At 45.1% G+C, this 18,888-nt stretch overlaps 1 protein-coding gene and 1 long non-coding RNA gene across 2 annotated transcripts in view; both read left to right on the top strand.

Annotated features, from left to right (window-relative positions):
• The first annotated feature begins 214 nt into the window (after positions 1-214).
• LOC125638208 (uncharacterized) overlaps positions 215-18,888 on the top strand; it is a 361,930-nt gene continuing 343,256 nt past the window's right edge. The window contains exon 1 of the long non-coding RNA XR_012669092.1: positions 215-571. This is a non-coding gene — a long non-coding RNA (uncharacterized LOC125638208). The remainder of the gene's footprint in view (positions 572-18,888) is intronic.
• LOC142072370 (uncharacterized) lies at positions 13,474-15,480 on the top strand. The gene is made up of 2 exons (XM_075129030.1): positions 13,474-14,387; positions 14,776-15,480. The coding sequence occupies exons 1-2, from the start codon at positions 13,808-13,810 to the stop codon at positions 15,315-15,317; spliced, it is 1,122 nt and encodes a 373-aa protein (XP_074985131.1). The 5' UTR covers positions 13,474-13,807; the 3' UTR covers positions 15,318-15,480.

The raw sequence follows: 18,888 nt of genomic DNA, 5'->3' as shown, positions 1-18,888 counted from the left end.
TTGTTACACACGGTCATGTAGCATGTAATGAAGACATCTGTTCATTTTGGAAAAAACTGTGAAAAAGTGCATACATTTGCCTCATGCCATCTGCTGCCATTCCGATAAACATTCAGAAGCACTGGCAAACATAAACAAAAACAATGCACTTTGGTGTTAACTACACCATTTTCTTTCTGGCACTCCTCATTTGAACAGTTACATGTAATATGTTCAGGGCTTCCGTATGCTGTGAGCACAATTTGTGCTCAGTAAACTACTGAGAGTGATACTCCTGCTCCTGTCTGTGTCCCTCCTCTGAACTTTCTATGACAAAGACCACATGAGAACGTAAAGAAAGGACGGGAACTTCCAGTCACTGGAATGATATGAAATATTTAATGTTCCACTTTGACAACTCAACTTTTCCCAAAGATTTTGTGACTCTTAATGGAAACTTAGCTAAATAGAGAAAATTATTTGGGAATATGCCACGACCAGGAGGTATTTGGCCCTGTTACCCAGGATTATTATTTTTCCAGAAGTCTAATTTGGGAGCCAAGGTTCTTCTGTGTTACAGAATGTGCTGAAAGTAAGTAGCTTTATAATGTATTTCAAAGCTCAGGAGCCCTGTGAAGCTGGCCAATTGTTAATATAAGGAAAGACAAAAGGAGACATTGTAAACTTTATAAAGAGAATGTTGGTATTGCATGGTTAAGTGCTTAAAAATAAGTAGAGACAATGTGAAAATTAATCCTGCCTCCTTCTGTGTATGTCTCTAACTGCATGATCATATACTGTTTGTCAAATATTACAGTATAATACAACACTTTTGTACAACCTTAGATATATGTGTTGCATCAAATAGGACTATGTATTTCTATGTCAGCTTAGAGCTAAATTACCTTTGTAGTGATTTGCCTGAATTGCACCTAAGCTGTAGATAGTAAAGAAAATGTACAGTACAGACAAAATAACTGAAATATGGACCTTATTAAGAAGAGAATTCACATAGTCTTTCAATAGAGCAATACTATCCTGGACCATTGTGACAATGAACGTTTCTAAGTGTACAATGGTAGTTTAAAAAAAAGTCAAGAAGCCACACCTGCATATTTAAGATCATAGGAAAAAATTGTATGATGTTGCATTATTTGAGAAATAGTATGGTATCATGTAATTAGAGTATCATAACACACACTGACCAGTGTCAGAATTAAGGTTCATTTTACAACTAGAGCTGTTTAGAAAACCAAACATGAAATTTGGGGGTGGGGAAACAGGACTTCCGGAAAGTTCCATACTGGGAGCTGTGGCAGACTCCCATCCTCTGTCGATCACAGAGGGGAGATATATATTGCATGCTGAGTACTGCGTTACACCTATTTCTTCCCCAAGCCAAAATTCACCAGAATTGTAAGTCGAGCTGTGCAAGAACTGGAATTCTTGTTTTGCGAACTGGAAAACAATGAATTTCTAAATTTCCCATGAAACAAAATTTCCCAACAAGTTTTGGGTGAATGAAGTGTTGGACTTTTAAAAAATGTTCAATAATATAAAAGAAAATTATAAAGGAAAAGTTGTTTGAAATGGGAAGTTTGATTCTGAAAATGTTTTTTACCTTAGAAAAATGCTCTCTCCCTTTTCTCTTCCTCCCCTCCATGAAACTTCATTGAAATTGACACATTCCCACAGGAAGTTTTGGTTTTGACAAAATGGCCCTTTTGGATCGAAAACCATTCTGTCAGAAAAGTTTTGACCAGCTCTAATTGGGATTCTTCCTGACTTCATTAACAAATCAAGCTTTACAATCACTATCTTAACGGGACTGGGTGGCAGTGATTGGAAATGGGATTTAGGGCCTTATCTAAAGCCCATTGAAATCAATGGGAATTTTTCTATTGATTTTCAGTGAGCTTTAGGTCAGTCACTTAGAGCCTTGTGTATCTATTTTATTATTTATTTATTTATTTATTTTATTAGCTATTTGGCTAGAGATCAATTATACCCCTGTATTTACAGCCTACACGCTATTGTAGTAATCTTTGTAAAAAGTATGCGTTGTAAAGTATCATTTGTAAACTCAATTTGCTGGTCAGTATTGTCCTGATAAAATTTGTGTTGCAACATTGTATGTGCAGTAAAAGATTTCCCTGTATGGTATACATGTTCCAAACCCGACAGCGCTACCTAAACAGAAGCTGGCAAACAGGTGTGTCCTAAAAAAGGAATGTGTGCTCTGCTTACATTGCATTTAAGCAGCACACAGAGTCTTTAAGCAGGAAGAGACGACAAAGTTCAAACATAAAAAGAAAAAACCATGAGGGAAAATCCTTCCACATAGACTCTTTGGTTTCTAGTTCTCAGCAGGAAATGTTTTTCAAGAGGGAGACTGAAACTATAAAAAAGGAGGGATAAATACCCCAAGGCACTGTCCTGCCTATCACATTCACTGTGCCTGAAAAGACAAAGGAAGAGGCTTTTGGACTTTGGGGAAGGGGTCCTGACCTGAAAGTTTGGTCAGTAATCTGCTGGAGCACATGATGAGAAACTTCCCTTGAATCTAATATGGGACGTTAAGTTAGGTATTAGTAAACATCTTATCTTATTTTTTTCTTGTCACCATTCCTGTCCTCATTACTTGTACTCACTTTAAATCCCTTCAAAGTTAATAAACTTGTTTTACTATTTTATCTAATCCAGTGTGTTGAAGTGTCTGGGTAACTCCTTTTGGGGTTACAAGTGTGCATATTATTGCCTTAATATATTTGTTCTGTCCAGGAGAGAGAGAGGCAGTACAGGACATATATTTCTGGGGGGGAAATCTGAGAACCGGGAGTGTGTTGGGGTCACCCTATGGTAATTTTTAAGGCTGGAAGAGCCCTGGTGTGTCTGGCTGGAGCACACACAGGCATAGCTGGGAGTGACTTACATGCTGAAGACTGTTTGTGAACAGCCAAGCATTGTAAAAGGTACCCTAGGTTACAGGGCAGAGGTGACACAGCTACTCATTAGTCTGGATTGTACCTTAGTATGTCACAGCCCTACTGTGGATAGTGAGACAGTCCCTTCCCTGAAGAGATTGGTCTACACAGACAACAGATGGGAGAGGAAATAGGCACAAGACAGTGATGTGATGTACCTGAGGTCACACTGTTGAACAGTGGGAGAGGCAGGAATTGAACTGCTGACTCTAGAGTTGCTAGCCCTGTGCCCTACCCACTAGACCACACTAACTCAAGAATACAGTCTCAGATCTAGGCCATGCACTGGTAGTGTGTGTTCATTACTGTTTGATTCCTGAGTGAAATGAATTATTGGTGTCAGTTTGGTTCCCCAAAGGCAGGTAACATCAGGAGATACGTTTCTCCACTTCTCACCCTGGTCGGCAATCCCTGCGGAGTGGTCAAAGTCTGAATGGTCATGAAAGCAGAACTATTCTATTGCCCCAGAGGTGCTCCTTCCATATTAGGGTTGAGGCCCAGGTGTGTGTGGCATGGTGAAGCTTGTTGTCATAAGTATAAAGGGAAGGGTAAACACCTTTAAATCCCTCCTGGCCAGAGGAAAAACCCTTTCACCTGTAAAGGGTTAAGAAGCTAGGATAACCTTGCTGGCAGCTGATCAAAATGACCAATGAGGAGACAAGATACTTTCAAAGCTGGAGGGGGTGGAGAAACAAAGGTTCTCTCTGTCTGTGTGATGCTTTTGCCGGGAACAGAAAAGGAATGGAGTCTTAGAACTTAGTAAGTAATCTAGCTAGATATGCATTAGATTCTGTTTTGTTTAAATGGCTGATAAAATAAGTTGTGCTGAATGGAATGTATATTCCTGTTTTTTGTCTTTTTGTAACTTAAGGTTTTGCCTAGAGGGATTCTCTATGTTTTGAATTTGATTACCCTGTAAGGTATTTACCATCCTGATTTTACAGAGGTGATTCTTTTACTTTTTCTTCAATTAAAATCCTTCTTTTAAGAACCTGATTGCTTTTTCATCGTTCTTAAGATCCAAGGGTTTGGGTCTGTGTTCACCGATGCAAATTGGTGAGGGTTTTTATCAAGCCTTCCCCAGGAAAGGGGGTGTAGGGTTTGGGAGGATTTTACGGGGAAAGACGTTTCCAAGCGGGCTCTTTCCCTGTTATATATTTGTTAAATGCTTGATGGTGGCAGCAATAAAGTCCAAGGGCAAAAGGTAAAATAGCTTGTACCTTGGGGAAGTTTTAACCTAAGCTGGTAAAAATAAGCTTAGGGGGTTTTTCATGCAGGTCCTCACATCTGTACCCTAGAGTTCAGAGTGGGGAAGGAACCTTGACACTTACCATGTGGAAAAAGCTAATGTACTCAATGCTTTTTTTGCCTCTGTCTTCACTAACAAGGTCAGCTCCCAGACTGCTGCACTGGGCATCACAGCATGGGGAGGAGGTGGCCTAGGGGTTACAGTGGACGAGAAGCTGGATATGAGTCAGCAGTGTGCCCTTGTTGCCAAGAAGGCCAATGGCACTTTGGGATGTATAAGTAGGGGCATAGCGAGCAGATCGAGGGACGTGATCGTGCCCCTCTATTCGACATTGGTGAGGCCTCATCTGGAGTACTGTGTCCAGTTTTGGGCCCCACACTACAAGAAGGATGTGGATAAATTGGAGAGAGTCCAGCGAAGGGCAACAAAAATGATTAGGGGTCTGGAACACATGACTTATGAGGAGAGGCTGAGGGAACTGGGATTGTTTAGTCTGAAGAAGAGAAGAATGAGGGGGGATTTAACAGCTGCTTTCAACTACTTGAGAGGTGGTTCCAGAGAGGATGGTTCTAGACTATTCTCAGTGGTAGAAGAGAACAGGACAAGGAGTAATGGTCTCAAGTTGCAGTGGGGGAGGTTTAGGTTGGATATTAGGAAAAACTTTTTCACTAGGAGGGTGGTGAAACACTGGAATGCGTTACCTAGGGAGGTGGTGGAATCTCCTTCCTTAGAAGTTTTTAAGGTCAGGCTTGACAAAGCCCTGGCTGGGATGATTTAATTGGGGATTGGTCCTACTTTGAGCAGGGGGTTGGACTAGATGACCTTCTGAGGTCCCTTCCAACCCAGATATTCTATGATTCTGTGATTCATGCCACTGTGCTGTACCTGTTATATGGATGAATAGACTGACAGCCCTACAGACTGAAGTCCTCTCCTCATTAGCAGCTTCCTGACTCTGGCCAAGATGGCCATTCATCACTCCAGGAGGACAAAACTGGACAAGGAGGGCCTGTGCTTGTGAGGTCTTTTCCCAGTCCCTTATCTCTGTGCACATCCAGAGAGTTCCTGTGGGTGGTGTGCACTGACTCATTGTATTCCTTCGAGAATGAGGAATGGGCACTGTCTTGGGTTCTCTGCTCATTGTTCCCTTGTTTTACCTCTGTGAACTGCATCCTCATCCCTGTTTGGTTTTTGTCTCCTGCTCTCACTTGATGTCTGGGTGCTGTGGCCATTCTCACCTGAGGGGTTAGGATTTCCATTGGTTTGGTGGAGTCTGCCCACTAGTCCCAGTCATTAAGTGTGTGTGGTGGGGAGGGGAAACAGAAACTCCCTGCAGATGGACAGAGGAATAGGAGGGGGAGTGAGGGGAGGTATTGAGATTGAGGGGGCTGCTGGCTCCAGGCTGGGAAGGAGGGTCCCAGGGGGTTCTTACCTGTTCCTAGACCCAATCCCGGGCACCATGAGAACTGCTCTAACCCCTCTGTATCCTGCCCTTGTCTCTGACCCATTCCCTGAGGCATGCATGGGATATATTTCCACTGTGACAGTACTAGCCCCCTCAGCACTCCAGGCTCCGCTGCCCCCAAAATAGGACATCCCCTGTCAATATTCACTGCTTGTATCATACCAAGCATGTGTTGGGGAACTGCAACTGGAGCTGTGTCTGACTAGTTATTTTTACTGTGTTAATAAACAAGAAAGAGACAAGTGAGCAACAACCTTAAGCAAAATATATGAATATGTAAAATCCTGAGCGTGTAATTAAATAGCACCTAATGAGTGGAATATTTGAGTTGGGAGTATTAGTGTCAACAAAATACTAACTGTGACAGAAGGGAAAAGGAAATACAATCTTTACTATCCCCAAATGAAGACAGAAATGACAAAAAAAAATTAGCTTTAGCCCACCCCAATCTCATCCCGTATAATGAGCAGCTTCAAAAATTTTTAGTGAATGCAAATTTTGAGGCTGTCACGGAGAGAAGGGAAAAAAGTTGCCTAAATACCTTCTGGTACTGCTGGGAAGTCCCCTCTGCTGCTTTTCTAACAGTGTTCACACCATCATTTAAAACCTAATGTAGGATTCTGTTTTCAGGTTGCATCTGTACAAGCAGGTCCATCCCTCTCACTTGGATTATATATTGAGCCATGTAGGTGAAGTGTCTGTTGCTGTGAACAGAAAATGGAATTGAAGTTAGTTTTGCAGCTTATATTTAAGAAATTTGACTTGAAGAAAATAGAAAATGTGCAAATAAGGGTTTGGTTTGGTTTTTTCCCCATGAAAACTCTTTTATGCCTGGGAAATTGTCCTCTAGAGAAAACGAGCATTAGTCTGTGCCAAACTTAAGAGTATAGGTGACAGAAGACCAAAACGTCTGCTAGCTTGGATATGTCTTACACACAACAAAGCATCTATAAAAACAAGAGAAACAGGACCCCTACAGTTTCTTTTCCATTGAGTTATCCATTCCAGTAAACAATGCAGGAAAATTCTCAGGTAGCTGTTTGTGAGGCAACAAATCACAGCAAGCAGCTAGATTCTAAGTTATTAATAACTAGAGAGAAACACCCTTAAGCTACAATCTTTCCCAAAGTAACACATCATGGCAGAGGTGCAAATGATATGAACGTCTGAGGGCTACTTTATTTCAAAATGCTTTGCTGCAATATCTTGGGATGGCGATTAATCAATTTTCTGTGCCTTTCAGAGTGTTCCTCTGAACAGTGTTCTTCCGCTGAAGATCATTAGCCATCAAAGCCTGTCATGTTGACACATGTTTTTCTTGCACCTCATTAAGAGATTATTGATTGGTGTCTTCTATCCCTTTCATGACTTACTTCAGAAAATTAATTCCAATCAAAAGCACAATTTAACCAATTACCTTTTTACCGATGTCTGATTGTTGCTTGGTTTGTTAATATAATTTAAAAGTTATCATGTTTATTTCCTGCAAAACATAAATCTACTAAAGCCGAACAAAGAAGATTGTGTTAAGTGGTATTGTATAATATTGTCCACATAAATTGGCACAAGCCTAAAGCTAGTTTAGAAATATAATGAAACTTCATAATAGCTATTGATTGATTCATAACAGGTGTATCTCAAAACCATCAGATTTTTCAATATAGCTATCCCACTATGAGCCATGCAATTAATGTGTCTTTTTTGGGGGGGGGGGCCTTGGTAATTAGGACCAATTTTTCTCTTGTTGGTTTATTAATTATTCAGCTCCTGGGATTTTTTTAAATTGGGAAATATATGTATGTCCTTTATATGTTTATGAAGGGACTTTTCTAGAGTCAAAAGCCACTGAATTTAGAGTAAAATCTACCCTTGCTTGAGAAGAAGGAAAAAATAAGAGCAGGATAGCAAATTGTTTGTGTTCTGTAGCACCTAAAGGCCCACACTCTGAGGAGGGACCCATTGTATTAGGCACTGAGGAATCTCACAGTCAGAAGAGTTCTCACTGCCTCTCTACAATTGAAATAGATAAGGAAATACTCCTGTCCCCATTTTACAGGAAAGAAATTGAAACATGAGGGGCAGATTTTCAAAGGTATTTGGGTGCCTAAAAATGCAGAGAAGAGCCCAGAGGAATTTTCAAAGGTCCCTAAGCAGGTTAGGCATCACACTCCTATTGATCTCATTGAAATCAATGGGAGTTGGGCACCTAACCTACTTTAAGGGCTTCTGAAAATCCCACTAGGAACCTATGTGCATCTTTAGGTACATAAATACCTTTTGAAATCTGTCTCTAAGTGATTTACACAAGATTACACAGGACGTCTGTGGCACAGCAGGGAACTGTAGCTAGATCTCTTCAGCCCAAGGCCTGGTCTACACTTAAAAATTAGACTGACCTAGCTGCATTACTCAGGGCTGTGAAAAATGTCATGCTCTGAGCACCGTACTTAGGTCAACTTAATCCCCACTGTAAATGTTGCTAGGTTGATGGAAGAATTTTCTGAGAGGCAGTAGATATGTTGATGGAAGAAGTGGATTACCTACATAGATGGGGAAAACCCTCTTCCCTCATTGTAGGGAGCATCTACACTACATTGCAGCATTACAGCTGTGCCACTGTAGCAGCTGCAGTGTACTAGTTTAGTGCCTTAGCCCCCGTAAAATTCTTTCTCCATACAAGATCTCCTGAGTAAAGGGGTTCATGTATTTGGGAGCATTATTATCTTTAAGGTCAACCCCTCCCTGGTTTCAGCAGGGACTTCTCTGGTTGAACAATGGAGGAAGAAGGAAGACCTTGTGCTTCAAGCACTGACCCAAGTCTCAGCAGAGCTGGATTCGCTTCCTGGCTCTGTCAAACTCCCTGTGACCTCTGGAAAGTCATCTAATCTTGCTGTGCCTTGGTTCCCCAGTCATACAATGTAGCTAACAGTCATTTGAAATGTCATGACACGGGATGGCTTAGCAGGCTCAGCATCAGTTGCCAAACACTTTGACTCCTCGGAGCCATGTGCTCAAACCCTGGCAGAACTGCCCAGGCCCTTCACCTCTGACTGGCAAGAGGTCAGACTAGATGATGATGATCATGGAGGGCCTCTTCTGATTGTCATCTATGAACATGGGAAGTGCTCCCATTTATGCCAGGGATGAGTCTTGTTCCATGTGTGTGATTTTTTTTTTTTTGGTAGCTAATGATACCAATCCATTGTTGTCTTGGCAGGAGTGGTTGGGTCCACCCATCTGTCTTGCTTAGCTATTAGGAATTGATTGGGTAGGATTCAGATTTTTGGTTTATTTTAAACAAGAACTGTTAACCTGCAATCTGTGGCCTCTTATAGGAGATTGAAAAACAACACTTTAAATTCCAAGTAATCAGTATGAATCCCCTCAAGCACTGATAATCAAAAATAAAATCTATATAAACCATTTGCTCGCATCAGGTGTTTGGCATATCACAGGCGGAGAGACATTTAATTGCTTTCATTTAGGAAATATATTACACACATAGCTAAAGCCCTACTTAAAATGCAGGGAAATTTTTTTAAAAAATCAAGACCACAAGAGACCAAATTGTCTAGTTTGACCTTCTGGTGGGAGTGGATGATGGGATGATGACCTGTTCTGTTCATTCCCTCTGAAGCCCCTACCATTGGCCACTGTCGGAAAACAGGATACTGGGCTAGATGGACCATGGTATGACCCAGAATGGCTGTTCTTATGCATAAGCCAGGCCACTGAAATTCACCCATTGATTGCCGCATGGAGTCCTTTAACTTGTGACTGGACTTTCAGATTCAGGGTATCCTCAGCACACTGTTTACTATGCTGTGTCTCATATAGCTCTGCCCATGGATAGCTAATCAGTGGCTATGTTTATTACCATTGTGTGGATGGTCTTTGACTTTGTATGATGCTCTCCAAACAAGATAAGTAATTGCAAACTGCTCCTCCATTTATGTTCAGACTGCATTGGTATGTCATGAGTTTACCACATGTTATTTCTCAATTTATTAAGTCCTATAGGCACAGTTTGACATAGTACACTCGATGAAATCCTGGCCCTGTTGAAGTCAATGGCAAAACTCCCATTGACTTCAACGGTGTTAGGATTTCATCCTTCACTTACCCAGTGAAGTAACATGGGTTGCACAGAAAACTATGTAACAAATTTGGTTGTTCTGTTAGAAACATAGGAATTGCCATACTGATTGGCCTTATATTCTATCTAGTCTAATGTCCTCCCAGTCTCTGGCAGTGATCCGTTCCACATGCTGCAATTGCAGGTGTAAAACCACTGTAATGAACAATCACACAGCAATACAATAGCAGAACATATTTGTAAGTGTACTGTACAGAAGTCAGTTTAATGAATAGGGACTAAGGGTAAAATTCCACTCCCCTGTGCAAACCTGCAGTAAAAGGGCTTTGTTCAAGGGAAGTGTGTGTGTGGGGTGGGTTCGGGGGAAGGGAGATGGAGAGAAGGAATCCTTCCGCCCAGCCTGGAGGAGAGGTGCATATGTGCATATGCCTCTGGTAGTGGTCACAAACTGATGTGGTGTTATGGTCCAGTGGATCACTGTTTATGGACCCCCTGGCCATGTCCCACCATTTTCCTGTTCTGCCCACACCCTACCATTGCCTCCTGGAGAGTGTCACCATATAGGTTGGCTCCATGCTGCAAAGGGTCTATGTAGTCCCCAGCCTCATGCCCTCATCCAACAGAAACCTAGCATTTCATGTGTGTTTTGGGTCTCCTGTGACTAATGCACAGGATCTGTTGCATGAGGTTGGTCTGCCCTGTGTTGCTCAGTGTGTCTCACTCATCTGACTCTATTTTTTTTGCGGTGGTGGGAGCCCTTAAATGTGTGGTGGCATGTGGGAGCAAGCCCCGCTTTCATCCTGCCTTCTCTTCTCTTTTGACTGGCGTGGTAGCCTAGCATTCAGTGGAAGGCTTGTTTTTGAAATTTCTGCACATTCTAACTGCTCTGATGGCTCCCAACCTTCCAGAAGTCTGTTTCCCCTTCATCAGCACAGATTTAATGCTTTTTGTTAGGCATTGCCTTTCACTGCAAGAAATACATACTATGTGCTGGTTTCATTAGAAAAGTGATCCTATTGGGAGAACATCAGTGAACTTCTGAGCTAAAACCAGGAAGCTTTGAGGAGCTCGTTCACGGGCATTGGCAACGCTCATGAACAGTCCCCTGCAGGTCTAATTATTTTTACTAGACAAAGTCCCATTTCGATGAATAGGAAGTTTATACTGTACCAGTGATTTCAGTGGGCTTTGTGCTGTAAGACTAACACAGGAATAATTTATAACATTGCATGGGAAGATATTGAGCAGTAAGGATAATGTGGTTGCTGGCACATCTTGTATGAGCAGAGAAAGCCTCTGTTGGTACTTTTGAGCCAGAGTTTTGATTCATGTTGTTATCATTTTCAGCTTCTCAGTGTTGCAAACGGTTGTACTGTTAGCACTGGAAAAGAATAAAGGGAATTAAATATGCAAAAGCATCAGAGTAACATCTAGCATTTAACATACAAACACAAAATTTGAGAAAAACCAGAGTTAAGCTTGTTCTGCCTTTCATTTGCCCTGGTATGCCTCTAGATTGCATCTCACATAGTATGTAAGATCCTGAAGGGACTGCCGTGTGAGCTGCAGAATAATGAGGGGGTGATTTTAAGGATGTAAAGTAGTGGCAATGTTGGCTTTGAATTTAGTTGGTTCTCATTTAAGTCCCTCCCTAAAGTTGGAGCACTGAATGACTGCATCGGATTGGCTATGGCTTACACAGCCATTAATACTTAGGGCCAATGTTTCCAAAAGTGACCACTGATCTTGGGTGCCTTAGTTTTGGGATCCCCATTTGAGTTTGGGGTGCTCTGTTCACTGCTGGAGCGTCTCCTTTTGGCCGCATCTGGAGATTAACTCTGCCAGTCTGACGCGCCCCTCCCACCCCCGAGGTTACTCACTCCGGCACTCTCTCAGCCTCGCTCTCTCGGGACTTAACTACTCCCACTTCCTGGCTGGAGGGCCAAGCCATGTCACTGTAGTCCTCCCCTTCCAGACATCAAAGTCTCTCGGGACCCACTGTCCCAGGTAGTCCTTTCTTTTACTGCCCTTTAACAGCACCATGCCCGGTGACTGGTAGGGGAACCCAGGTCTGCCCTTTACACTGCGTTCCAGCCCAGAGACCTTATAACAAGCAGTCAAGATTAGCACAGTCTTGAACCTTACTGCTGTATCCTTGGGCTACTTCCTACCCTACCTTAGCTGGTACCAGACTGAGACTAGAGAAATAGGGTTTTAATCCTGTCTCTACTATATACTTCCTCTATGATCCTGGTCCAGTCATTTAATCTCTCTGTGCCTCTATTCCCCACTTGTAAAACTGGGGAGAATGCTGCTTCCTTTTCTCCACCCTCGATTTGTCTTGGCTGCTTTGATTGCTGTCTCCTTATGGCTGTGTGTTTGTACGGTGCCTAGCATAATGGAACCTCTCCACACCACTATTTACAAATAATAATAAGAAAATGACAGTTCAGAAAAGTGAGAATCAGGGATTCTTACAAGGCTCTTGGAAGAGAAGTTGGTTCCATCAGTCAAGATGAAACTGTCCATTATCATTTAGAGACACAGCTCTTGGTGCAAATGCTATTTATCTCACTTCTATGGGCCAGTGAAAGCTTTGTAAACAACCGAACAACCCCCCACAGAGATAGTGTTGGGGGAGTGCTTCCTGTGAGTTAGGAGATGCTGACTGCTTTGATTTCCAGGTCACCCTAGAGTCACTGTTATAATGCACTGTGGAAGCAGTGCTTATCTATTCAATAATTAATTCCTTGATGTACAAATAAGCTGTGTTATGCACCAGGGTGTGTTTTTAAAAATGGAAAAACATTACATTATAGCTTCCACCCTACATGCTTTTTAAATGTACAAAGTTACGATAGCTTCACTTTAGTCAGTCAATAATTCAAACAAGCAAAAAACCTAAAAGCGAATTTCCCACTGCCTTGCCCTCTGAATGAAAGCCAGGCCAACAAAAGCCAAAGGAGAATAGGTGGCTGGCAGAGAGAGTATATCTAACAGGACTGCTGAGAACCAGGATCGTGAGAAAATATCAGCAGGCTGCTTTAATCAATACAGAAAGAAAGGTAATTGATTTCAGGGATAGCAAGGGGTTAGTCAGCCAATAATTAACCACCTTATCAAAGTTGTCTGGTAAAACCAAGGCTTATGCTACACTCTAGGCTTTCGCTCTTTGAGAAGGGTTCATTCCGATCCAGATTTTTCTCATTGCTGATGCTTTCCTTTGCTGCTCATGTGCTGTCTCATTTCACAGGCCAAGGGATTCCGTTCCCTTCCCCTGGCACTAGAGTGCACAAGTGCCTGTCTAGGAAGAGCCATTCCTTCATTGCTGTGACAGGGAGCAGACATGTCACCTCAGCACTAGACAAATCAATTCAGGAAGTCTTGAGCAATGTTCTTTTTTCCACCCTAAGGTGACGACTTTTGTATCTGCCAAATGTTTGAGAGTCTATCAAACAGTTTTACAACCTCCTCTCCCCGTGTCTGTCTGAACCATCCTCCAAAGCCTCAACTCCTTCAATATCATTGCTGTTGAATGTCTGATGTGGATGGAAATAATCAGCAGCACATTCACTCGCTAGTGTTACTCAGTGAAAGACTTCAAGCGGTGGTCCTCCTGCTGTGTCAATTCAGAGGGGCTTTACAGATTAGTCCCTCTGTCCTTATTCCTGTGCCTAAGCCCTGGTCTACACTAGGACTTTAGATCGAATTTAGCAGCGTTAAATCGATTTAAACCTGCACCCGTCCACACAATGAAGCCCTTTATTTCGACTTAAAGGGCTCTTAAAATCGATTTCCTTACTCCACCCCTGACAAGTGGATTAGCGCTTAAATCGACGTTGCCGGCTCGAATTTGGGGTACTGTGGACACAATTCGATGGTATTGGCCTCCGGGAGCTATCCCAGAGTGCTCCATTCTGACCGCTCTGGACAGCGCTCTCAACTCAGATGCACTGGCCAGGTAGACAGGAAAAGAACCGCGAACTTTTGAATCTCATTTCCTGTTTGGCCAGCGTGGCAAGCTGCAGGTGACCATGCAGAGCTCATCAGCAGAGGTGACCATGATGGAGTCCCAGAATCGCAAAAGAGCTCCAGCATGGACTGAACGGGAGGTACGGGATCTGATCGCTGTTTGGGGAGAGGAATCTGTGCTATCAGAACTCCGTTCCAGTTTTCGAAATGCCAAAACCTTTCTGAAAATCTCCCAGGGCATGAAGGACAGAGGCCATAACAGGGACCCGAAGCAGTGCCGCGTGAAACTGAAGGAGCTGAGGCAAGCCTACCAGAAAACCAGAGAGGCGAACGGCCGCTCTGGGTCAGAGCCCCAAACATGCCGCTTCTATGATGAGCTGCATGCCATTTTAGGGGGTTCAGCCACCACTACCCCAGCCGTGTTGTTTGACTCCTTCAATGGAGATGGAGGCAATACAGAAGTAGGTTTTGGGGACGAAGAAGATGATGAGGAGGAGGTTGTAGATAGCTCACAGCAAGCAAGCGGAGAAACCGGTTTTCCCGACAGCCAGGAACTGTTTCTCACCCTAGACCTGGAGCCAGTACCCCCCGAACCCACCCAAGGCTGCCTCCTGGACTCAGCAGGCGGAGAAGGGACCTCTGGTGAGTGTACCTTTTAAAATGCTATACATGGTTTAAAAGCAAGCATGTGAAAGGATTACTTTGCCCTGGCATTTGCGGTTCTGCCTTTGCAAAAGGTTTCTGGGGAGGGCAGCCTTATTTCGTCCTTCATGGTAGGACACTTTACCACTCCAGGCCAGCAACACGTACTGGGGAATCACTGTAGAACAAAGCATTGCAGTGTATGTTTGCTGGCATTCAACCAAAATCCGTTCACGCGGTGGGAGGAGGCAAAATGCGACCTTGTAACGAAAGCACATGTGCTATGTATGTAATGTTAACTTTCAAGGTTTACCCTGAAAGAGTGTAGCCACTGTTTTATAAAATGTGTCTTTTTAAATACCGCTGTCCCTTTTTTTTTCTCCACCAGCTGCATGTGTTTCAATGATCACAGGATCTTCTCCTTCCCAGAGGCTAGTGAAGCTTAGAAAGAAAAAAAAACGCACTCGCGATGAAATGTTCTCCGAGCTCATGCTGTCCTCCCACACTGACAGAGCACAGACGAATGCGTGGAGGCAAATAATGTCAGAGTGCAGGAAAGCACAAAATGACCGGGAGGAGAGGTGGAGGGCTGAAGAGAGTAAGTGGCGGGCTGAAGAGAGTAAGTGGCGGGCTGAAGACAGGGCTGAAGCTCAAAGGTGGCGGCAGCGTGATGAGAGGAGGCAGGATTCAATGCTGAGGCTGCTGCAGGACCAAACCAGTATGCTCCAGTGTATGGTTGAGCTGCAGCAAAGGCAGCTGGAGCACAGACTGCCACTGCAGCCCCTCTGTAACCAACCGCCCTCCTCCCCAAGTTCCATAGCCTCCACACCCAGACGCCCAAGAACACGGTGGGGAGGCCTCCGGCCAACCAGCCACTCCCCCACAGAGGATTGCCCAAAAAAAAGAAGGCTGTCATTCAATAAATTTTAAAGTTGTAAACTTTTAAAGTGCTGTGCTTAAAGTGCTGTGTGGCATTTTCCTTCCCTCCTCCACCACCCCTCCTGGGATACCTTGGTAGTCATCCCCCTATTTGTGTGATGAATGAATAACGAATGCATGACTGTGAAGCAGCAATGACTTTATTGGCTCTGCAAGCAATGATTAAAGGGAGGAGGGGAGGGTGGTTAGCTTACAGGGAAGTAGAGTGAACCAAGGGGCGGGGGGGTTCATCAAGGAGAAACAAACAGAACTTTTACACCGTAGCCTGGCCAGTCATGAAACTGTTTTTCAAAGCTTCTCTGATGCGTACCGCGCCCTCCTGTGCTCTTCTAACCGCCCTGGTGTCTGGCTGCGCGTAACCAGCAGCCAGGCGATTTGCCTCAACCTCCCACCCCGCCATAAACGTCTCCCCCTTACTCTCACAGATATTGTGGAGCACACAGCAAGCAGTAATAACAGTGGGAATATTGGTTTCGCTGAGGTCTAAGCGAGTCAATAAACTGCGCCAGCGCGCCTTTAAACGTCCAAATGCACATTCTACCACCATTCTGCACTTGCTCAGCCTGTAGTTGAACAGCTCCTGACCACTGTCCAGGCTGCCTGTGTACGGCTTCATGAGCCATGGCATTAAGGGGTAGGCTGGGTCCCCAAGGATACATATAGGCATTTCAACATCCCCAACAGTTATTTTCTGGTCTGGGAATAAAGTCCCTTCCTGCAGCTTTTGAAACAGACCAGAGTTCCTGAAGATGCGAGCATCATGCACCTTTCCCGGCCATCCCACGTTGATGTTGGTGAAACGTCCCTTGTGATCCACCAGAGCTTGCAGCACTATTGAAAAGTACCCCTTGCGGTTTATGTACTCGGCGGCTTGGTGCTCCGGTGCCAAGATAGGGATATGGGTTCCATCTATAGCCCCACCACAGTTAGGGAATCCCATTGCAGCAAAGCCATCCACTATGACCTGCACATTTCCCAGGGTCACTACCCTTGATATCAGCAGATCTTTGATTGCGTGGGCTACTTGCATCACAGCAGCCCCCACAGTAGATTTGCCCACTCCAAATTGATTCCCAACTGACCGGTAGCTGTCTGGCGTTGCAAGCTTCCACAGGGCTATGGCCACTCGCTTCTCAACTGTGAGGGCTGCTCTCATCTTGGTATTCATGCGCTTCAGGACAGGGGAAAGCAAGTCACAAAGTTCCATGAAAGTGCCCTTACGCATGCGAAAGTTTCGTAGCCACTGGGAATCGTCCCAGACCTGCAACACTATGCGGTCCCACCAGTCTGTGCTTGTTTCCCGAGCCCAGAATCGGCGTTCCACAGCATGAACCTGCCCCATTAGCACCATGATGCATGCATTGTCAGGGCCCATGCTTTCAGAGAAATCTGTGTCCATGTCCTGATCACTCACGGGACCGCGCTGACGTCGCCTCCTCGCCCGGTATCGCGTTGCCATGTTCTGGTGCTGCATATACTGCTGAATAATGCGTGTGGTGGTTAATGTGCTCCTAATTGCCAAAGTGAGCTGAGCGGGCTCCATGCTTGCCGTGGTATGGCGTCCGCACAGAAAAAAGGCGCGGAACGATTGTCTGCCGTTGCTCTGACGGAGGGAGGGGCGACTGACGACACGGCTTACAGGGTTGGCTTCAGGGAGCTAAAATCAACAAAGGGGGTGCCTGTACATCAAGGAGTATTTCAGGCAGGACTGCACGGAGGGTTCCAATAAGAAATGGTGCACCTAAGTTATCGTTGTTATTGGAACAAGGAGGTTAGCCTGGCCTCTGATTGATACATGGCTAGATTTACCTCGCTGCACCTTCTCTGTGAGTGACTGCAGTGTGACCTAGAGGAATGAGTCCCCTAGACAGGGGAGGAGGCAAATGAGTACAAAACAAATCTGGTCTATTTCTTGTTTTGACCCACTCCATCTATCTTTTACATCTTTGGCTGGCAGCAGACGGTGCAGAAGGACTGCATGCCATCCACATCTCATGGCTGCTTGGCAGAAGATGGTACAGTACGCCTGCTAGCCATCCCCATCTCTTGCCTGCCTGGCAGAAGATGGTGCAATACGACTGCTAGCAATCCTCATCTCTTGCCTGCCTGGCAGAAGATGGTACAGTACGACTGCTAGCAGTCCGTATCGCCTGCCTGCTCACCATAAGACGGTTCAATAGGACTGACTGCAGGACTAAAGAGAATGACCTGGTCAAGTCACTCCAAATTTAGTCCCTGCGCCCATGTCTGCCCAGGCGCTCCCAGCCGACGCGGCCAGGAGCACCTCGGACACGATGAGGACGACTACCAATCGTATTGCACCGTCTGCTGCCAGAAGGCAAGGGGTTGCTGCTACTGTGCAGAAAAGCCGTACCGCGTCTGCCAGCACCCAGGAGACATAGGGTGACGGTTACCTGAGCGGGCTCCATGCTTGCTGTGGTATGGCGTCTGCACAGGTAACTCAGGAAAAAAGGCGCGAAATGATTGTCTGCCCTTGCTTTCACGGAGGGAGGGAGGGAACGGGGGCCTGACGACACGTACCCAGAACCACCCGCGACAATGTTTTAGCCCCATCAGAGCGCTCCATTGTGACTGCTCTGGACAGCACTCTCAGATGCCCGATTGTTTGCCATTGCTCTGACGCTGGGAGGGGCGCTTACAGGGTTGGCTTCAGGGAGCTAAAATCAACAAAGGGGGTGGCTTTACATCAAGGAGTATTTCAGGCAGGACTTCACAGAGGGTTCCAATAAGAAATGGTGCACCTAAGTTATTGTCCTTATTGGAGCAAGAAGGTTAGCCTGGCCTCTGATTGATACATGGCTAGATTTACCTCGCTGCATCTTGACTGCAGTGTGATCTAGAAGAATGAGTCCCCTAGACAGGGGAGGGGGGGGAAGCAAATGAGTACAAAACAAATCTGGTCTATTTCTTGTTTTGACCCACTCCATCTATCTTTTACATCTTTGGCTGGCAGCAGACGGACTGCATGCCATCCACATCTCATGACTGCTCGGCAGAAGATGGTACAGCACGACTGCTAGCAGTCCGTATCGCCTGCCCGCTCACCATAAGACGGTTCAATAGGACTGACTGCAGGACTAAAGAGAATGACCTGGTCAAGTCACTCCAAATTTAGTCCCTGTGCCCATGTCTGCCCAGGCGCTCCTGATCGACCTCACAGAGGCGACCAGGAGCACCTCAGACATGACGATGACGGCTACCAGTCGTACTGTACCGTCTGCTGCCACAAGGCAAGGGGTTGCTGCTACTGTGTAGCAATGCCGTACCGCGTCTGCCAGCACCCAGGAGACATAGGGTGACGGTTACCTGAGCGGGCTCCATGCTTGCCATGGTATGGCGTCTGCACAGGTAACTCAGGAAAAAAGGCGCGAAATGATTGTCTGCCCTTGCTTTCACGGGGGGAGGGAGGGAACGGGAGGCTGACGATATGTACCCAGAACCACCCGCGACAATGTTTTAGCCCCATCAGGCATTGGGATCTCAACCCAGAATTCCAATGGGCAGCGGAGACTGCGGGAACTGTGGGATAGCTACCCACAGT

Source organism: Caretta caretta, chromosome 6 (assembly GCF_965140235.1).
Source record: "Caretta caretta isolate rCarCar2 chromosome 6, rCarCar1.hap1, whole genome shotgun sequence".
Lineage (NCBI taxonomy): Eukaryota > Metazoa > Chordata > Testudines > Cheloniidae > Caretta > Caretta caretta.
Note: the sequence above shows the minus strand (reverse complement) of the source record. Positions and strands in the feature narration are given on the sequence as shown.

Bases quoted from the DNA above. Each gene is read 5' to 3' on its own strand.
- LOC142072370 (XM_075129030.1), top strand. From the start codon at position 13,808: ATGCAGAGCTCATCAGCAGAGGTGACCATGATGGAGTCCCAGAATCGC. The intron at 14,388-14,775 runs GTGAGTGTACCT...TTTCTCCACCAG, and splicing joins AGGCGGAGAAGGGACCTCTG to CTGCATGTGTTTCAATGATC.